Source organism: Lepus europaeus, chromosome 1, assembly GCF_033115175.1.
Source record: "Lepus europaeus isolate LE1 chromosome 1, mLepTim1.pri, whole genome shotgun sequence".
NCBI lineage: Eukaryota > Metazoa > Chordata > Mammalia > Lagomorpha > Leporidae > Lepus > Lepus europaeus.
The window spans coordinates 167,152,705-167,169,945 of NC_084827.1; the positions used below are offsets into that span (position 1 = coordinate 167,152,705).

At 37.4% G+C, this 17,241-nt stretch overlaps 1 protein-coding gene across 2 annotated transcripts in view; it reads right to left on the minus strand.

The window, feature by feature from the left end:
• The window catches only part of FARSB (phenylalanyl-tRNA synthetase subunit beta), a 110,319-nt gene that overhangs the window by 83,026 nt on the left and 10,052 nt on the right, over nucleotides 1–17,241 (minus strand). For both annotated transcript variants that reach the window (XM_062192795.1, XM_062192789.1), the window contains exons 3-10: nucleotides 13,883–14,037; nucleotides 11,024–11,093; nucleotides 10,388–10,503; nucleotides 5,552–5,702; nucleotides 4,270–4,378; nucleotides 3,311–3,381; nucleotides 1,790–1,851; nucleotides 515–566 (exon numbers count right to left, since the gene is read on the minus strand). In XM_062192795.1, coding sequence (XP_062048779.1) covers nucleotides 515–566; nucleotides 1,790–1,851; nucleotides 3,311–3,381; nucleotides 4,270–4,378; nucleotides 5,552–5,702; nucleotides 10,388–10,503; nucleotides 11,024–11,093; nucleotides 13,883–14,037 — 786 coding nt within the window. The remainder of the gene's footprint in view (nucleotides 1–514; nucleotides 567–1,789; nucleotides 1,852–3,310; nucleotides 3,382–4,269; nucleotides 4,379–5,551; nucleotides 5,703–10,387; nucleotides 10,504–11,023; nucleotides 11,094–13,882; nucleotides 14,038–17,241) is intronic.

The following is a 17,241-nucleotide window of genomic DNA, read 5'->3' on the forward strand; positions in this document are numbered from 1 at the left end:
TCATTATAGTGATGGCCTACAGCAGAAGTATGAATAGACTAATTAGATTAGGAGGGCTAAATTATATTCAAAGGGGTGAAACTACAGATTACCCAGGAAACTAGTAAATAAATCACAGGAAATATGGTCCTATAATGTTGCTGTATAATAGTGTTTTGGCAGCTGAAATCAGATTGCCTGAACTTTGATCCTAGCCCCATCACTTGGCAGTAACAGGTAAGCTATTTAACATCTCAAGGTTTCAGGATCTCCATCTAGAAAAGGCATAACAATGGCACCTACTCTCACAGAGTTATTCTGAGAACTGAATTCATGTAAAGAATGAGAGACTAATGTCTGGAATCAGGGTGAGAGGAATAAGAGTACAGCCCGTAGCATAAGGGTAGAAGACCAGACAGCCAGAGAGAACACAAGCACTCAAGAGTCATTATTATTAGTATTACCACCACCACCACCACCACCATCATCATCATCATCATCATCATCATCATCAAATCACTTTTGAAATACTTACTGGAAAGGTGTGTGATTTTCGATTAGGAAAAACAACCTCAGTTGCTTCAACCCTAGGGGTAAAAAAGCCAGAAATAAAATATTTAGGGGAAAAAATATGGGCCATAAACTCTAGAAATGTGTATGGCTAACAAATCTTTCATTTATCAACAACTAATGCCTCAATGAAGTCAATCTATCACTTCTCAACCTTGTTGCTTGGATTGATCTTCCTATATACAATATTACTCTAACAGTCCATCTTCTATGGCTCCCATATCCCTTCGGGAATTGTTCACTTGAAACACTTGCTTCCCACTACAGCAAAGCATATTTTCTACATGGACTCCTTGACAATACTGACATATACATTCTGTGTATGATTGACATATACATTCTGTGTATGTGTATGTGTACATATACATTCTGTGTATGTGTTACAGGTAACACATTTACTTTGAATTAGCATTAATACCCTAGGATAAACCACTATGATGGTAATACACAGTAAAAGGCCATAAAGATTTGTTAAATAAAAGTTTTAATTAAGGGGCCGGGGCTGTGGCATAGTGGGTAAGGCCACCACCTGCAGTGCCGGCATCCCATATGTGCGCTGGTTCGAGACCCGGCTGTTCCACTTCTGATCCAGCTCTCTACTATGGCCTGGGAAAGCAGTAGAAGATGGCCCAAGTCCTTGGGCCCCTGCACCCACATGGGAGACCTGGAAAAAGCTCCTGGCTCCTGGCTTTGTATTGGCTCAGCTCCAGCCATTGAGGCCAACTGGGGAATGAACCAGTGGACAGAAGACCTCTCTCCCTCTCTCCCCTCTCTCCCCCTCCCGCCCCGTAACTCTGACTTTCAAAAAAATAAATAAATCTTTAAAAAAGAGTTTTAATTAAAATATGCTTTGGAAAAATATTACTGATGTATATTGGATTCATGCTTTGCTCTTACATGAGTACGTGCTTCTCTACCTTTGTTCAGTTGTTCCTCCACCTTTACATTCTCAGATCCAATGATCCTTAAACACAGCTTAAACTTCATTGCCTCCTTGAGGCCTCCTCAGATTGCCTTGGCTAGTAGTAACTTGCCCTGACAGATGGCCAGAACATTACCAAAACATTTTGAAGTTCATATACATTGTTTGTGCATGTGCTTATTATATATGTGTTTATCTCCCTAAATAGATATTATGCATGTTCTAATTACAGGAACCATGTTGCTATCTTTATAGTTAGCACAAGGTCTTAATGCCTTCAGAACAGCAGGCCATCAATGAAGTGCTGAATAAACTTACGTAAACTGATTCTCACAATATTCACTGAACATGGTGACAATAGTATCAAGAACTATTTTTGCCTGCAAAAGAAAAAAAATATTATGGTAATCTATAAATATACTCTCTCCACTCAAATGGAAATGCATTAATACTTATATAATTTAGTCTTCAAACGTCTAAAAGTGGATTTCGACATTTACATTTTACAAAGGGAAGTGGAATGAAAACTTGAGTAGGTCTGGCCTTATCTTCAGGTGTTCCATATTTATGCAGTTCTCTGAGAGTTACAATCCATGACTGAGACAAATCATTTAGTTTCCTCGCTCCCAACCTTAGGTCTACCAGCTTTAAAGAGAGACAAATGGCTAATTACTGTAGCAAATCTTATCATCTTATCAATCTCATAAGATTCTGAAGCTGGACTACTTGAATCCTGGCTCAACTACTTAGTAATGGCATGACTCTGGATAAGCTACTTATCCTCTTTGTACCTCAGTTTTCTTATCTGTTAAGTGGAGATAATAAAAATTCCTCTCATTTTATGATTATGAGGATTAAATACATTAACATATATAAAAATGTAGAGTAGTAGTACCTCATACATACTTAAGGGTCATGCAGGTTTGCTACATTTTTTTTTTTAAATCAAAAAACACATTCACAGGAAAAAAATACAGCAACCTTATTAAGACATGTATTTTGTTCTTATATATTTCACTCACATACAAGCTTCATGAAATATGGGGAAGTCTGTTAAACACATTAAATATTTTTAAAAAATTGTATTACCCTATTTCTAAAGGTAAAAGTGACGACACAAGTTATCAATGAAAAACTCTACAATGGTCTCCTAATATTGAAAAATGTAAACAAATGCTATTCATCTGCCTTCCTTCTATATTGCAGCCTTCTCCTGACGTTTGAGTTTACCTGTCTTAATTTGCTTAATGCCATCTCACTCTATGCTTTACTTACCCATGTACAAAGAATTTATATGCCATAGAAAAAGCTTTCATAGGAACTCAACCCAAATATATAGTGACCAAGAACGAACAGCTAGTATTTTACATGTTCTAGATATTGTATGCATAAATCCTTCATCAATTTGCTAAATAAAACTTCTTTATAGTTAATTTTTAATTTTTTTACTAAGACACAAAGGTATCAACTTATTTAGCATTTAAAATGAGAAAACTATGGTAAACAATTTTTATAGATCTCATTTCAGTACTTACTCCATTTTCCGTTTTATAGTTATGTCAATGGCTAATTCTCCCACTAGACTAGGAATTCTTTGAAGTCAAGAAACATGGAACTCATTATTAATTCCTGGCACTGGAAAGGCATTAGGTGTTCATTAAACATTTGTCGAATTAATTAAAGCACAGAATATCTGTTATTTTTAGTTTTCTAAATTTCTAGAATATGCTCCCACCAACAAAAATGAACATACTTTAAATATTAATCACACCGTCTTGGCTCAAAGGTAAAATCCAATCCTGTCTGGTAGTATAATAATAGAATAACAGTTTAAATTACCTTAGTAAAGTCAGTTCCTGTGCATTCGATAAATACATTTTTAGTATTTACTGTTATTTTAGAATGCTCCCCTACAATGAACACAAAATATACAGGGTTCAGTAAAACAGAAACTACATTTTAAATTTAAAACACAATATCAACTTACACCTTAGAAGCAGTATTTTATTTTAAGCCTTCATTGCAATTTGGAGAATACAGTAATAACTAGCAGTCACTGAGTATATACAACATGTCAGGTGCTATGCCAAACACCTAGCATAAGTTGTCTCATTTTAGCTTCACAGCAACCCTATGATGTGACCACAGGGGAGACAACTAAGATTCAAAGAGATGAAGCTACTTGACCATGAACACGCACTATTAAGCAGCAAGGCTAAGATCTACATCTGGGTCTGCGTCTGGTTATAACCAGAGCCCAACAGATCTTGAGAAGGAGAGCACGATCCTTCTCATCATAAATCAAACCAAACCTCGTTCTCACCTCCAAGGAGGCAAACATCTATGGCTTAAATGTCATTACATTTTGTAAACACATTTAAATTGCCTCACAAAAATAGCCTTTAGAAAGAAACTAACAGGGCAAAATTTAGACTAAAAGTTTAACTATAAAACTACAGATAAGACAGATTTTGATTTTGAGTTTAGCCAACTGAATTACTTGCTAAAACTAAAGCATCAATACCTTTTGGAGTAACATAATAGAACTTAGAGACTGCAATCAGAAAATATGTATAAGTTATAAACAATTACACTTTTATAAATTACACAAAAGCAACTAGTAAAATGATTGTTGAAAAAGTGAGTAAGTGAACTACTAAAAAAAAGAATCTACAAAACGTCTGAAATTCTCAGATTAAGAGCTAACTGATTTGACGCGGCCAAGACAATTCAAATTCTATAGAAATGCTGAATAAGAAGAAGCAGCAAAATTTCACGGTGCTTATGAAATAACTCACCATTGATGATTGGAGGCATTGAAAGGACCACACCATTGCTATCATAGATAACTGGGTACAGAGGTTTATTTTCAATGATGTGCAAATAATGTTTAAGGTGGTTGTCAGTCTGAAAAAAATTGTTAGAAAAACCTAGCTTTTATTTGTCAACTACAATTAGCTTACATACCAATCTAATACAAAAAAGGAAGAAAAAAAGGGGGGACAGAGTAAGGAAAATTTAAATAGTCCCAAATTGCAGAAAGCTCTAAATTTGTAATATTGTCTAGTATACATTAATATTTCAACATTCTTATAGAATCTCATATTCTACTAGGGAAAGATGAGAACACAGAGTCATTTCTCAAGAGTGAAAATAGATTTGCACTGGTATGCCCAAAAATCTGAAGTAAAACACAAACCATCACAAAACTGTGTATAGATAAACAAATCACCTGAAATTCAGGCCAAGGACACAGATGTTTTTTCCAAATGATTTCTATAGTTTCTATTTGTTATATATGTGCAATTTAAAGTGACTACTGAATTCACTGTCCCTGTAGGACTCTAAAAAGAAGTAGACACTGTGTAATAGTATTTCACATACACACAAACCACAAGCTAGTTAAATCTTACTCTTTCTTATACTTTAATGAGTTTCAATTAATTATACCTAAATAAGAGTATGTGGTACGACCTATTTTTTTCAAAGATTTTATTTATTTATTTGAGAGGTAAAGTTACAGACAGAGAGAGGGAGAGACAGAGAGAAAGGTCATCTGTCCATTGGTTCACTCCCCAAATGGCCTCAGCAGCTGGAGCTGCGCCGATCCAAAGCCAGGAGCCAGGAGCTTCTTCCCGGTCTCCCATGCGGGTACAGGTGCCCAAGAACTTGGGCCATCCTCTACTGCTTTCCCAGGACATAGCAAAGAGCTGGATTGGAAGAGGAGCAGCCCAGACTACAACCGGCGCCCATATGGGATACTGGTGGCGCAGGCGGAGGATTAACCTACTGCGCCACAGCACTGGCCCCCTGATCTATTTTAGATTACACTGTGGTATGATCTATTTCAGTGGTTCTGAACCATAACACATCATTTAAACCACCCCAAGCTAAAAAAGTAATGATAAACAAAACAAAGCTAGGTCCAACCTCTACTCTAAATCAGATGTCAATATGTTGAACTTTGAATTATTTTTTAAAAAGCACACATTACATTTCCTTAACTCCAAGGCTTGTCTTTGAAGAATTTTCATGAACCAAGCAAAAAAAAAAAAAAAATACTGGATAAAGAATATTTACCTTGTATATGTTCATCAGTTCACAAGCTGTATACTCTTTAGTCTTATTGAGAGGCTTGAATTTGATATGTGAAGGACGCTTCGCAGTGTAAATAAATGGGCCTGATAAAGTGTCCAAATCATGGGTACCAATAGCAACCAATGCTCTTTTCCTAAATGTTGAGAGAGGGAGAGGAAAAGAAAGGGGATGGAAGAGGAAACATAGAGATTTGAATATTCCAAAGTAGAAATTCTAAAGACAACACAAACTCTAAGTCTAAAATTATTTCAGATACTTCTCCAAAACAGCCTGTAGTTACTATATAGCAACTTCAGTGGAATATGATGAAAAGCTTTTCACAATAACGAAAAGTAATGAGAAATGATAAATCTACTCACAACACATTATTTCAGCAACTAAAGCAAATCCTTGCCACTATGCTTTCCCAAGTACTATGTTATTAGGACATCTTCAAAATCAGCACTCCCTTTACCTCCATTTTTTTTTTAAAGATTTATTTATTTACTTGAAAGACAAAGATATAGAAAGGTAGAGACAGAGCAGACACAGAGCTCTGTACCTCCTTTTAATCTATTTTGTCTTGGTTTATTAGAACAAACTATCAAATTTCTGTGTTATTTGACTTTTGTATATTTTCCTAATCTTTCTATCACAGGGCTATATTACATCGAAAAACTGAATTTGAATTTTAAGAGCTGTGAATTACATTTAAAGTTTAGTATGTAAGGAAAGTTCAAAGGCTATTAATTTCAGTTGTCCCACAGTAAATCCACATGAGATTTTAGGTAATTTTAGGAATTAATAGCAAGCTATAAGGCAGAAGGAAAGAAACAGAAGTATGGATATAAAAAAGAGCCAGGATATTTTAATATTAAATTAGAATTTAAAGATCTAAGTCTTCGAGTGTCACAGATTTGGTTTTCAGCTTTCTACTAGTCAATTCAAAGAAAAAATCTAACTAAAATTTGTATTTTTAAGATTCCTTAAAATTGGTTTCAAAATGTATGTCCACATTTATATGACTACTTATACATAATCACACACATACATGAAGCAGATAAAATGCACAATGTTAAATTTTGGTCAACTTCCAAAACTTAACTAGAAATTTAAGAAATATGGTTAAACTGAACAGAATTACTGAGAGGCAAAAAGGAAGTGTCACCTTACTCAAAGAGTCATGTGCTTATGGAAGATAAGATGCAAGACTATCACAAACTGCAATAAACAGTTTAATAAGTTTAGAAAAATTAACAATTTTCAAATCTACAGGTAAAAAAACACGTTGTTTTCTTAGATATTAATACTGGTCTCTCAATCCTAAAACAGTACCTCAAAATACCACTAAACTTTCAATTTTAAATAAATCACAAAGAAATAAACTCCAGATGAATTGAAGAGCTACATATTTGGGAAAAGCATACATGCATGCATACATATATACACATAAAAAGACACCATAAAATTATTCAAAAAACTATGGATGAATATAACTGCACATTAGTGCACTACTTCTTAAGCCACAAAACATAAAAATTACAAAGGAAGACTGGTAAAGTTAACTATATTCAAATTGAAAACCTTATATATCCAGAAGACTCCAAATGTAAGACAAAAGAAAGATATACCGACAGAAAATATTTTCACCATATGTACAGAAAAGGAGTAACATTTGAAATACAGAAAAATATAGAAAAACTAAACTAAATAGTCAAATATCAAGATTTTATCTATTATACTGGCAAAAATTTTAAAGACCTGCTGTAAAGCAGCAGCAGTGCAAAGTGAAAAGCACAGGGCACAAATGTGAGCTGCTGCCAACTGCAGAGGTCTTGTCCAGCCAAGTGTTTAGAGTCTAAGTCTAGCTAAGTATTCAAGAGTCTCTGCCTGCATGACCAAAAGCCACTCTTCAGAAAAACAAAGAAAAAGCAAGAGCCACTTCTCTCCTGCAATATTCTATATGCAATCAAACAGCAGCAGATGTGAGAGGAAACATGGAAATCCGACTCCAGACAAAACCTGTCCATGAAAACAAACAATAGGATGCCCCAGATTGTGACACTGCAACACATACTTTAAATCTATTACTATAAAAAATGTTCAAGAATAATAGAAAAATACACATATAATGAAAAGATAACAAAGAATTATCAGTAGACAAAGAGAAGCTAAAGTCAGCCCTCAGGATCCAGAAGGAATTGGTTGCAGGATTTCCCAGCAGATACTCGAATTGTGGATGTTCAAGAAACCTAAGCACATCCTCCCATATACTTTAAAATAATCTCTAAATTACTTATAATATCTAGTATAATGGAAATGCTATGTAAATACTTGGTATATTGTTTAGGCAATAAAGATAAGAAAAAGAAGCATGTACATATCTAACACAAGTATAAAACTGTTTTACAAGTATTTTCATCCACATCTGACTGGACCCACAGATGCAAGGCTCCTAGATATGGAGATCTAACTAAAAAAAGGAAACAAATTGATTCTAGAAATGAAAATCAAATTAACTGAAATAAAAAATTCGGCCGGCGCTATAACTCACTAAGCTAATCCTCCACCTGCAGCGCAGGTACCCCGGGTTCTAGTCCCAGCTGGGGCGCCGGGTCCTAGTCCTGGTTGCTCCTCTTCCAGGCCAGCTCTCTGCTATGGCCCGAGAAGGCAGTGGAGGATGGCCTAAATGCTTGGGCCCTGCACCCACATGGGAGACCAGGAGGAAGCACCTGGCTCCTGGCTTCAGACTGGCACAGCGTGCCAGCCGTAGCGGCCATTTGGAGGATGAATCAACGGAAGGAAGACCTTTCTCTCCTTCTCTCTCTCTCTCTCTCTCTCACTGTCTAACTCTGCCTGTCAAAAAAAAAAAAAAAATTCACTGCACATTTGCACTCAAGATGGAAAAACATGGGGCTGGCACCGTGGCTCACTTGGTTAATCCTCCTCCTGCGGCGCCAGCATCCCTTATGTCCGGGCTAGTCCCGGTTGCTACTCTTCCAGTCCAGCTCTCTGCTGTGGCCTGGGAAGGCAGTGGAGGATAGCCCAAGTGCTTGGGCACCTGTACCCACATGGGAGACCAAGAGGAAGCACCTGGATCCTGGCTTCGGATCGGCGTAGTTCCGGCCATAGCGGCCATTTGCAGGGTGAACCAACGGAAGGAAGACCTTTCTCTCTGTCTCTCTCTCTCACTGTCTAACTCTATCTGTCAAATAAATAAATAATTAAAAAAAAAAAAAAACACCATGTTAAGCTCCACGTGGTGAGATTAAAAAAATAAAAATTTAAAAAATTTAAAAATAAAAAAAGATGGGAAAACAGAGACTAGATTTACCCTCCAAGGGTATTAGAAAGAATAGTGCTGCACACTTCACAGACTGAAAACGACATTATCCATGAGGCAATGGGTAGAGTAGACAAAAGTGTTTTGCCTCAAAGGTAAGGACTACTTGGGTCTGGAAAGAGCACTGCTTGATCAATGAAAAACAGGAAAATGGAGGAAAAAGTAATAGAGAAAAATCAATGAAACCAAAAGTTGGTTTTTGAAAGGTCAATAAAATTGATAATCCTTTAGCTATAAATGATCAAGGGAAAAAGAAGAAAAAAGATACAATATGATCATAGGTATTATGTTTAAATGATCAGTGTTTTGTTTAATTCATATTTCCCATTGTCCTATATACAGGACACCTATAAGGACTCAAACTGAGCAATAAATATACCACCTATGGTAACTTTGAAATAAACAGTGTTACTGGAAAATGCACAGAAATAAAATCTTAGGGCTTAATGGGATAATATTAACATATTAACAAGCTAATATATAGAAATACATAGTTTCATTGTATATTAAAAAACTAGGGAATAAATGTTGAGTTTCTGAAAAAAATGCTGCTTCTACCTTGGCAGCACAATGTTTCATGACAAGGAGACCACTGAGTTAACTGCAAAGTGTAATTTTGATTTTTAAACCTTTTTCCCCACAGAAGAAAATTTCCTCTATGCTGTCCCTAGCCCATCTCAGGCACACAAGCACCTTCTAGTTTCCACAACTTACCAGATTACAATTATTAAGGAAGAAATCCCTTTCTCTATTTTTATTCAAGACATATGTAACTGTCAACATACCTCTCGATCAACATGAGGTAACTTATTTCAGGACCAACACAATGAAACCTCACATGTTAGCGTAAGCCTGAGGTTTCTTATCATCAGTTGATATAAAGTTTCCATTAGTATTTTTGAAAAAATGGTATTAGTTCAAGGATTTCCACTGCTGCCTTCCTTGACCCTTAAGAGTTCAGGAATTTTATGGGTTTGAAGATCACAGCACTAAAAGGAGCTGTGATGTGAAGATGGAGTAAGTAAGTAAAATTCAGTCATTTAAATTTGTTTTGTCAGTTTATAATTATACTCATTCAAAAAAGTGCAATCAAGCCAAAAACATTTTTTCCATTTTTAAAACAATAGAACACACTTCAAATTACCATGGTTTACACTCAGTAGGGTAATCCACTAATAATGATATAAACCAAAAAAATAATAATAATAACCCAAGACTAGATTATTCTTCCCTATGTAGTATTCAAAATATAGCTACTATTTATCCATGCATATACCATTTATTAGCACCATCTATCTGAGAAAGCACAGTTAAGATTACTTTCATATATTATTAGTTTAGAAATGCCTTGAAAAAAATTGGCAGAGGAGAAAGAAAGGGAGAGAGGGAGAGAGAAAGGAAAGTTAGAAGGGGCAAGAGGAAGAAGGGAGACGGATGGGGAGAGGGAGGAGGGGCAGGAGGGAGAGGTAAGGAGGAAACAAGATGAAACCACAAACCTGCAAATATTCTGATGTAACTTCTCTTGAAGTTCAATGAAACTATCATATCGATCTTTAGTAAACTTTATGTTCCGGAGAACTGCTGCTACCGCAAAAGGGCGTACTTTAGCTGTCTGAAACATGATTACATGTCATAAAATCATTACAGATAGTAAATATTAAGGCACTGTTGACAGTCGAAAGTTTTCATTCCAACCTGTATTTATTCAATTTGACTTATTCAATTTATTCAATCAACAATGAAGTGATGAATAAAAGACAAAGGCTGTCCTCATAGAATTTACATTTCAGAAAGATCTCTGAAAACTTAGTAACTGAGAAAAAAATATTTTCCAAATAGTTTGCTCATAGTTCATATTTATACCAAAATAATCTCCAAAATTGTATCTTTTAAAAGTTTATTAATATACCATAATTTAAACAATTACATCTCAGATGTATTTAAAATACACATTTGGGTATTTTCCAGAATTATTTATGGAAAATAGATACTTTGTTCTCTTTCATTTATTGGTAAAAATAGACTGACATTTTTTAAGCACTAGAGAATAAGTGTGTATCCATTTTAGCAAATGATCAAAGGCAATTACATACACGATAATTTTTAGAAGGAAAAGAATTTATCTTCATTACCTCTTCTGTGCAAGTCAATTTTTGGATTTCTCCTTTAGGCATTACCCGTTTATATACTGGAACTTTTATCCTAAAATAATATTAAATAAAACTATTCAAAATTAATGAAAATATTTGATAAACTAATTAAAGAATATGCTTATAAATCAATAGAATAGAATTAGGACAATGGAATGAGTTACAACCAATCAAACTTTGGATATTAAAAAAATTCTAACATGATGTTATCTAAAACTGTATAGGATGCCTCATAATGAGTTTCCAAACATCACTAGAGTCCCAGCAGAGGTTACAAAACCGTTAAGTAACTGTTAAACAATCTTTAAGTTTTATTACAACTATGAAATTCTGAGCTTCTATAAAGATGAGGGCTTATTAAAAATACACATTCCGGTGCCGGCACTGTGACATAGTGGGTTAAACCGTCTCCTGCAGTGCCAGCATCCCATATGGGCACTGGTTTGAGATCTGGCTGCTCCATTTCCAATCCAGCTCTCTGCTATGGCCTGGGAAAGCAGTAGTAGATGGCCCAAGTCCATGGGCCCCTACCCCCATGTGGGAAGACCCAGAGGAAGCTCCTGGCTCCTGGCTTCGGATCAGCACAGCTCTGGGCATTGCGGCCAATTGGGGAGTGAACCAGCGGATGGAAGCGCTCTCTTTCTCTCTCTCTCGCTGCCTCTCCTCTCTATGTGTAACTCTGACTTTCAAATAAATAAATAAATTTTTTTTAAAAACTACACATTCCGGGCCGGCGCCGTGGCTTAACAGGCTAATCCTCCACCTTGCGGCACCGGCACAGCGGGTTCTAGTCCCGGTTGGGGCGCCGGATTCTATCCCGGTTGCCCCTCTTCCAGGCCAGCTCTCTGCTATGGCCCAAGTGCTTGGGCCCTGCACCCGCATGGGAGACCAGGAGAAGCACCTGGCTCCTGGCTTCGGATCAGCAAGATGTGCTGGCCGCAGCAGCCATTGGAGAGTGAACCAATGGCAAAAAGGAAGACCTTTCTCTCTGTCTCTCTCTCACTATCCACTCTGCCTGTCAAAAAAAAAAAAAAAAGTACACATTCCTTGATCCTATCTGGAACTCCTGACTCGGGACAAAGGCCTTGGTAACTGGTATATTTTGTAGGCATCTCCAGGTAATTCTTTCTTTCTCTCTTTTTTAGATTATTTATTTGAAAGGCAGAGTCGGGGGGTGAGATGAGAGACAGAGAGAATTCTTCCATTCATTGATTCACTGGTTCACTGGTTCACTCCCCAAATGGCTACAACAGCTGGAGCTAGGCCAGTTCCAAGCCAGGAGCCTCTTCCAGATCTCCCACGTGGGTGCAGGGGCCCAAACACTTGGACCATCTTCCACTGATTTCTCAGAAGCACTAGCAGAGAGCTGGATCAGAAGTGCAGCAGCTAGGACTTGAACCAGCACTCATAAGGGATGGTGGCGCTGCAGGCGGTGGCTTTACCCACTACACCAAAGCACTGGACCTTCCAGGTAATTCTTATCACAGAAACTGGGAAGTTTTTTGAGGCAGTGCTTCTCAAATTTCACTGTGCTTACAATCAGCAGGGAGTCTGTTGAACCTCAGATTCTGATTCAATGGATGAAGAATGAGGCTCAGCATTTTAGATACAGATGCTGCTGGTCTATGGACTACACTAAGCGATTTTACATCACTTTCCTAATTCTGACTAGTTAACATGAGGTGCCTATTAAACATATAGATTCTAATCAGTCAGATTTAGAAAACCTACCCTAAAAGATTATCCTTGACTCTAAAATACAAGGATTTGAAAATTGTCACGCAGGGAACCAAGTGGACTGACCTCAAAATTCCAACCAACATAACCAAATGCCTAATTGTTATCATTTCAGCAATATCCATCATTCATGTGATGCTTTCAGAATTTCAGAAACTAGCCCATTAACCAGAGGCTCATATTCTTTTGCTACTGATCAGATAATGTATACAAATAATCAAAACCAAAAATAATTATTCTTGATAGCTATTTTTTTCATGTTTTTCACTTCAGATATTCATTACAGTCTATATTTATTACAGGAAGAGCTGGACTCTCTATAAATTAGGAAATTGAAACCAAAGAGACCTGCTAATTTACCAGAGATCATACCCATCATAACACATCCAAGATTTCTAGTTAGGGAGCTCTACTCCTGAGCTTCCTTAGAATTCTTATAGTAAATGCACCTAAAGTAGTGGCACCTCTACTTCTCCTCCCAAACTTTAACAAATCCAATGACCTATCCATTCCAATAAGATCACTTAGGGAAACTACACAAATTTGCTAAAGAATTTTCTAAAAAGCCATAATATCATTAACTTCCACTTTTAAAATAGTTCTCCAGGGGCCAGCATTATGCCATAGCAGGTAAAGCTGCCACCTGCAACACTGGCATCCCATATGGGTGCCCATTTGAGTCCTAGCTGCTCCATTTCTGACCTAGCTCCCTGATAATGACCTGGGAAAAGCAGTGGAGGATGTCCCAAGTGCTTGGATCTCTGTCACCCACATGCAAGACCTGGAAGTAGCTCCTAGCTCCTGGCTCCTGGCTTCGGCTGGGCTGCCATCTGGAGAGTGAACCACTGGAGGAAACATATCTGTCTCTCTAACTCTGATTTTCAAATAAATAAAATAAATCTTAAATAAATAAATAAACACAACAGTTCTCCAATGTTCAGGTAAATTTGCAAAATCTCACTCTATTAGGCAGACCAAAGTCATGTTCATGCACAACAAACTTTTTGTTTTTTCTAGAAACTTAAACATGGCTATAGATAATGACAGGAAGCAAAGAAAACAGAGAAAAAGATACAATACAGCAAAGTATTTAATGAACCTTACCTTTCTTTGAAGACCTGAAGACCCCGAACCAATCCTTCCAGACACAAGAGATCATATCTATTGGCAGGGACATCAATTTTGTAAAGAACAACATCAGAGGCTCCCTTTGCCTTTATGTTTCCTTGTTCTTTACTTATTATTTCCTTCTCAGAAGTCTAAAAGAAGCCAAAAAATTTAATGAAACTAAATAATTATAAATTATTTGTAAAAAGAACAAGTTATCAGTCCCATAAGGCAGTAACTACATTATGTATTTTTTTCTACTACAAAAACATGGTGTTATTTTAACAGCAAGAAAAACCCAGATACATTAAATGCTATAATCACAGTAAACAGGAAAATACTCTGACCTATTGAATCCAGGTACCTAGTATCCTCAGTCATTCCAGAACAGCACAAATTCCTCTAAATTAAGTTTCAGCAAACTATGGTTCACTGGACAAATCATTACTAGCAACTATTTTTATAAATAAAGTTTAATGAAACACTGCCAGACCCATTCATTTACATATTATCTACTGTAACTCAACAGGTGAGTATAACTGCAACAGGCGAGTTGTAACAGAAGCTATTGCCTATAAAATACTTACCATCTTTACAAAAAAAACATTGCCTGTTGCAATCTAAAAGAAAATGAAAACACCTCCAAGAACATAGAACACCAACAACAAGAGAGTCAAAGAGGCCAAATAAAGATGATTCATCAATGGCAGATGTCCTAAATAGCACTCTGGCCTCAGAATCAGCCCTTAAGGCATTCAGATCTGGCCAAGAGCCCATGAGAGTATTTTAGGCACGGAAAGCCAAGACACTCTGGCAAAAAAGAAAAAAAACTAAATCAAAGATCTTTGTAAGTGAGATTCCAGTGAAAAGAATGGGCCATCAAAGATTCCTTTCTCTGAAGGGAGAACAGAACTTCCACTTTGACTATGACCTTGTCTAAACAACATCGGAGCTGGCGAACTCAAAAGGCTTCCATAGCCTTGGCAACTCATGACAAGAGCCTCAGGTGATTATTGACACCATAAACAAGAGTGTCAACAACAGGAGTCACTGTGCACTTACTCCCCATATAGGATCTCTGTCCTTAATGTGTTGTTCAATGTGAATTAATGCTATAACTAGTACTCAAACAGCATTTTACACTTTGTGTTTCTGTGTGGGTGCAAAATGTTGAAATCTTTACTTAATATATGCTAAATTGATCTTCTGTATATAAAGATAATTGAAAATGAATCTTGATGTGAATGGAATGGGAGAGGGTTGCAGGTGGGAGGGAAGTTATGGGGGGGGGGGAAGCAACTGTAATCCAAAAGCTGTACTTTGGAAATTTATATTTATTAAATAAAGGTTAAAAAAAAAAAAGATGATTCATCAAATAAAAGTAACATAACTTCCTATAGTGTAATGACTCTGAAAGCTAAAGCATGTGGGTACCAAGCATAGACACAACATGAAAATGATAGTAATAATATAAGAACACACCGAACATATTCAGAGAGATCATCAGAAGTTGTAGTGAAAATCTGAAGGGTCAGTACGTACAAGGGAATGCTCTCTAGTGATAGTCAAGGTATAGAGCAGCAGAGTGAAGGCAACTAAGGAAATATCACTAGAATAAAATTTTTAATGCAGTGGCAGAGCTTTAGAATATGCTACTCACTATCTTAAAGCTTTAGAATACTCTACTCACTATCTTAAAGCATGGAGTAATAGATCTTCTTAAAAATAATCACTGCTGGGGCCAGCGCTGTGGCGCAACAGGTTAAAGCCCTGGCCTGAAGTACCAGCATCCCATGTGGGCACTGGTTCTAGTCTCGGCTGCTCCTCTTTCCGATCCAGCTCTCTGCTATGGCCTGGGAAAGCAGAAGTAGATGGCCCAAGTCCTTGGGCCCCTGCACCCATGTGGGAGACCCAGAAGAAGCTTTTGGCTCCTGCCTTCGGATTGGCGCAGCTCCGGCCGTTGCAGCCATCTAGGGAGTGAACCAGCAGATGGAAGACCTCTCTTTCTGTCTCTACTTCTCTCTGTATCTTTGTCTTTCAAAAAAATAAAATCTTTATAAAAAAATAGGCCAGCGCCGCGTCTCAATAGGCTAATCATCCGCCTGTGGCACCGGCAAGCGGGTTCTAGTCCCAGTTGGGGCGCTGAATTCTGTCCTGGTTGCCCCTCTTCAAGGCCAGCTCTCTGCTGTGGCCCGGGAGTGCAGTGGAGGATGGCCCAAGTGCTTGGGCCCTGCACCCCATGGGAGACCAGGAGAAGCACCTGGCTCCTGTCTTCAGATCAGCGCGGTGCGCCGGCCACAGCGCACCAGCCGCGGTGGCCATTGGAGGGTGAACCAATGGCAAAAGGAAGACCTTTCTCTCTCTCTCTCTCTCTCACACTGTCCACTCTGCCTGTCCAAAAAAAAAAAAAAAAAAAAATAGACTTTAGGTATATGTCATTGTTCATAATGTACTTTATTAATTCTTCCACTCAATGACTTAGGGACTTAGGCACAAAAAGTTTGTCTCAGAATGTGCTAAAAAAAAAAATCACTGCTGAGAATCAAATGCTATTCCCTATGTTTATTATAGCAAGAAACTTTAAATATACATAACAGACTTCCAAAGGCAGGCACTGTAGCAGGGTAGGCTGCCTGGTGGGACACCTGCATCCCATATCAGGATGCCTGAGATCAAGTCTTGCCTCTACTCTGACCCAGCTTTCTGCTAATGTGCACCCTGGCAAGGTAGCAGGTGATGACTCAACTAGCTGAGTCCACACCACCCTCTTGGAAGACCCAGATGGAGCTCCTGACTTTGGCCTGGCAGGCCTGGCTTTTGTGGGAATTTGGGGAGTGAACCAGAAAATGGGAGATTTCTTTCTCTTTCTCTTCTGTCTCTGTCCCTCTGCCTTTCAAGTAAATAAAAATAAAGTTGAGAAAAAGAAACTTTCAATCAAAATGATTAAACATTATGATCTAATTGTTAATATCATTTAATTATTTGGAAATCCTAAATCATCAGAATTCCCACTATTTCCACCAATGACAAATTGATAAAATAAATCCTAGAGTTCCACCAAAATATGTAATGATTTTTGTTTTACACGATGCCATCTCACTACCACAATGAGTGGCTCAAATCACTGCTCCCATCAAGAATTACAATCTTGCACAGTATGCAAAGAAACTCACTTTCGGTCACTATGCACTGAAAACCCAAAGCCTACTTGAGAAACCAGAATCCACAAGGAAGGCCATGTCAGATTCCAGTAGACATCTATTCTACCACAAACTTAGGAAAAAAATTTTAAAAGTAAGGAAAATGAAAAGAAAGAGGAGGAAGGACAGTAGGAGGAGAGCAAAGGAATGAGATGG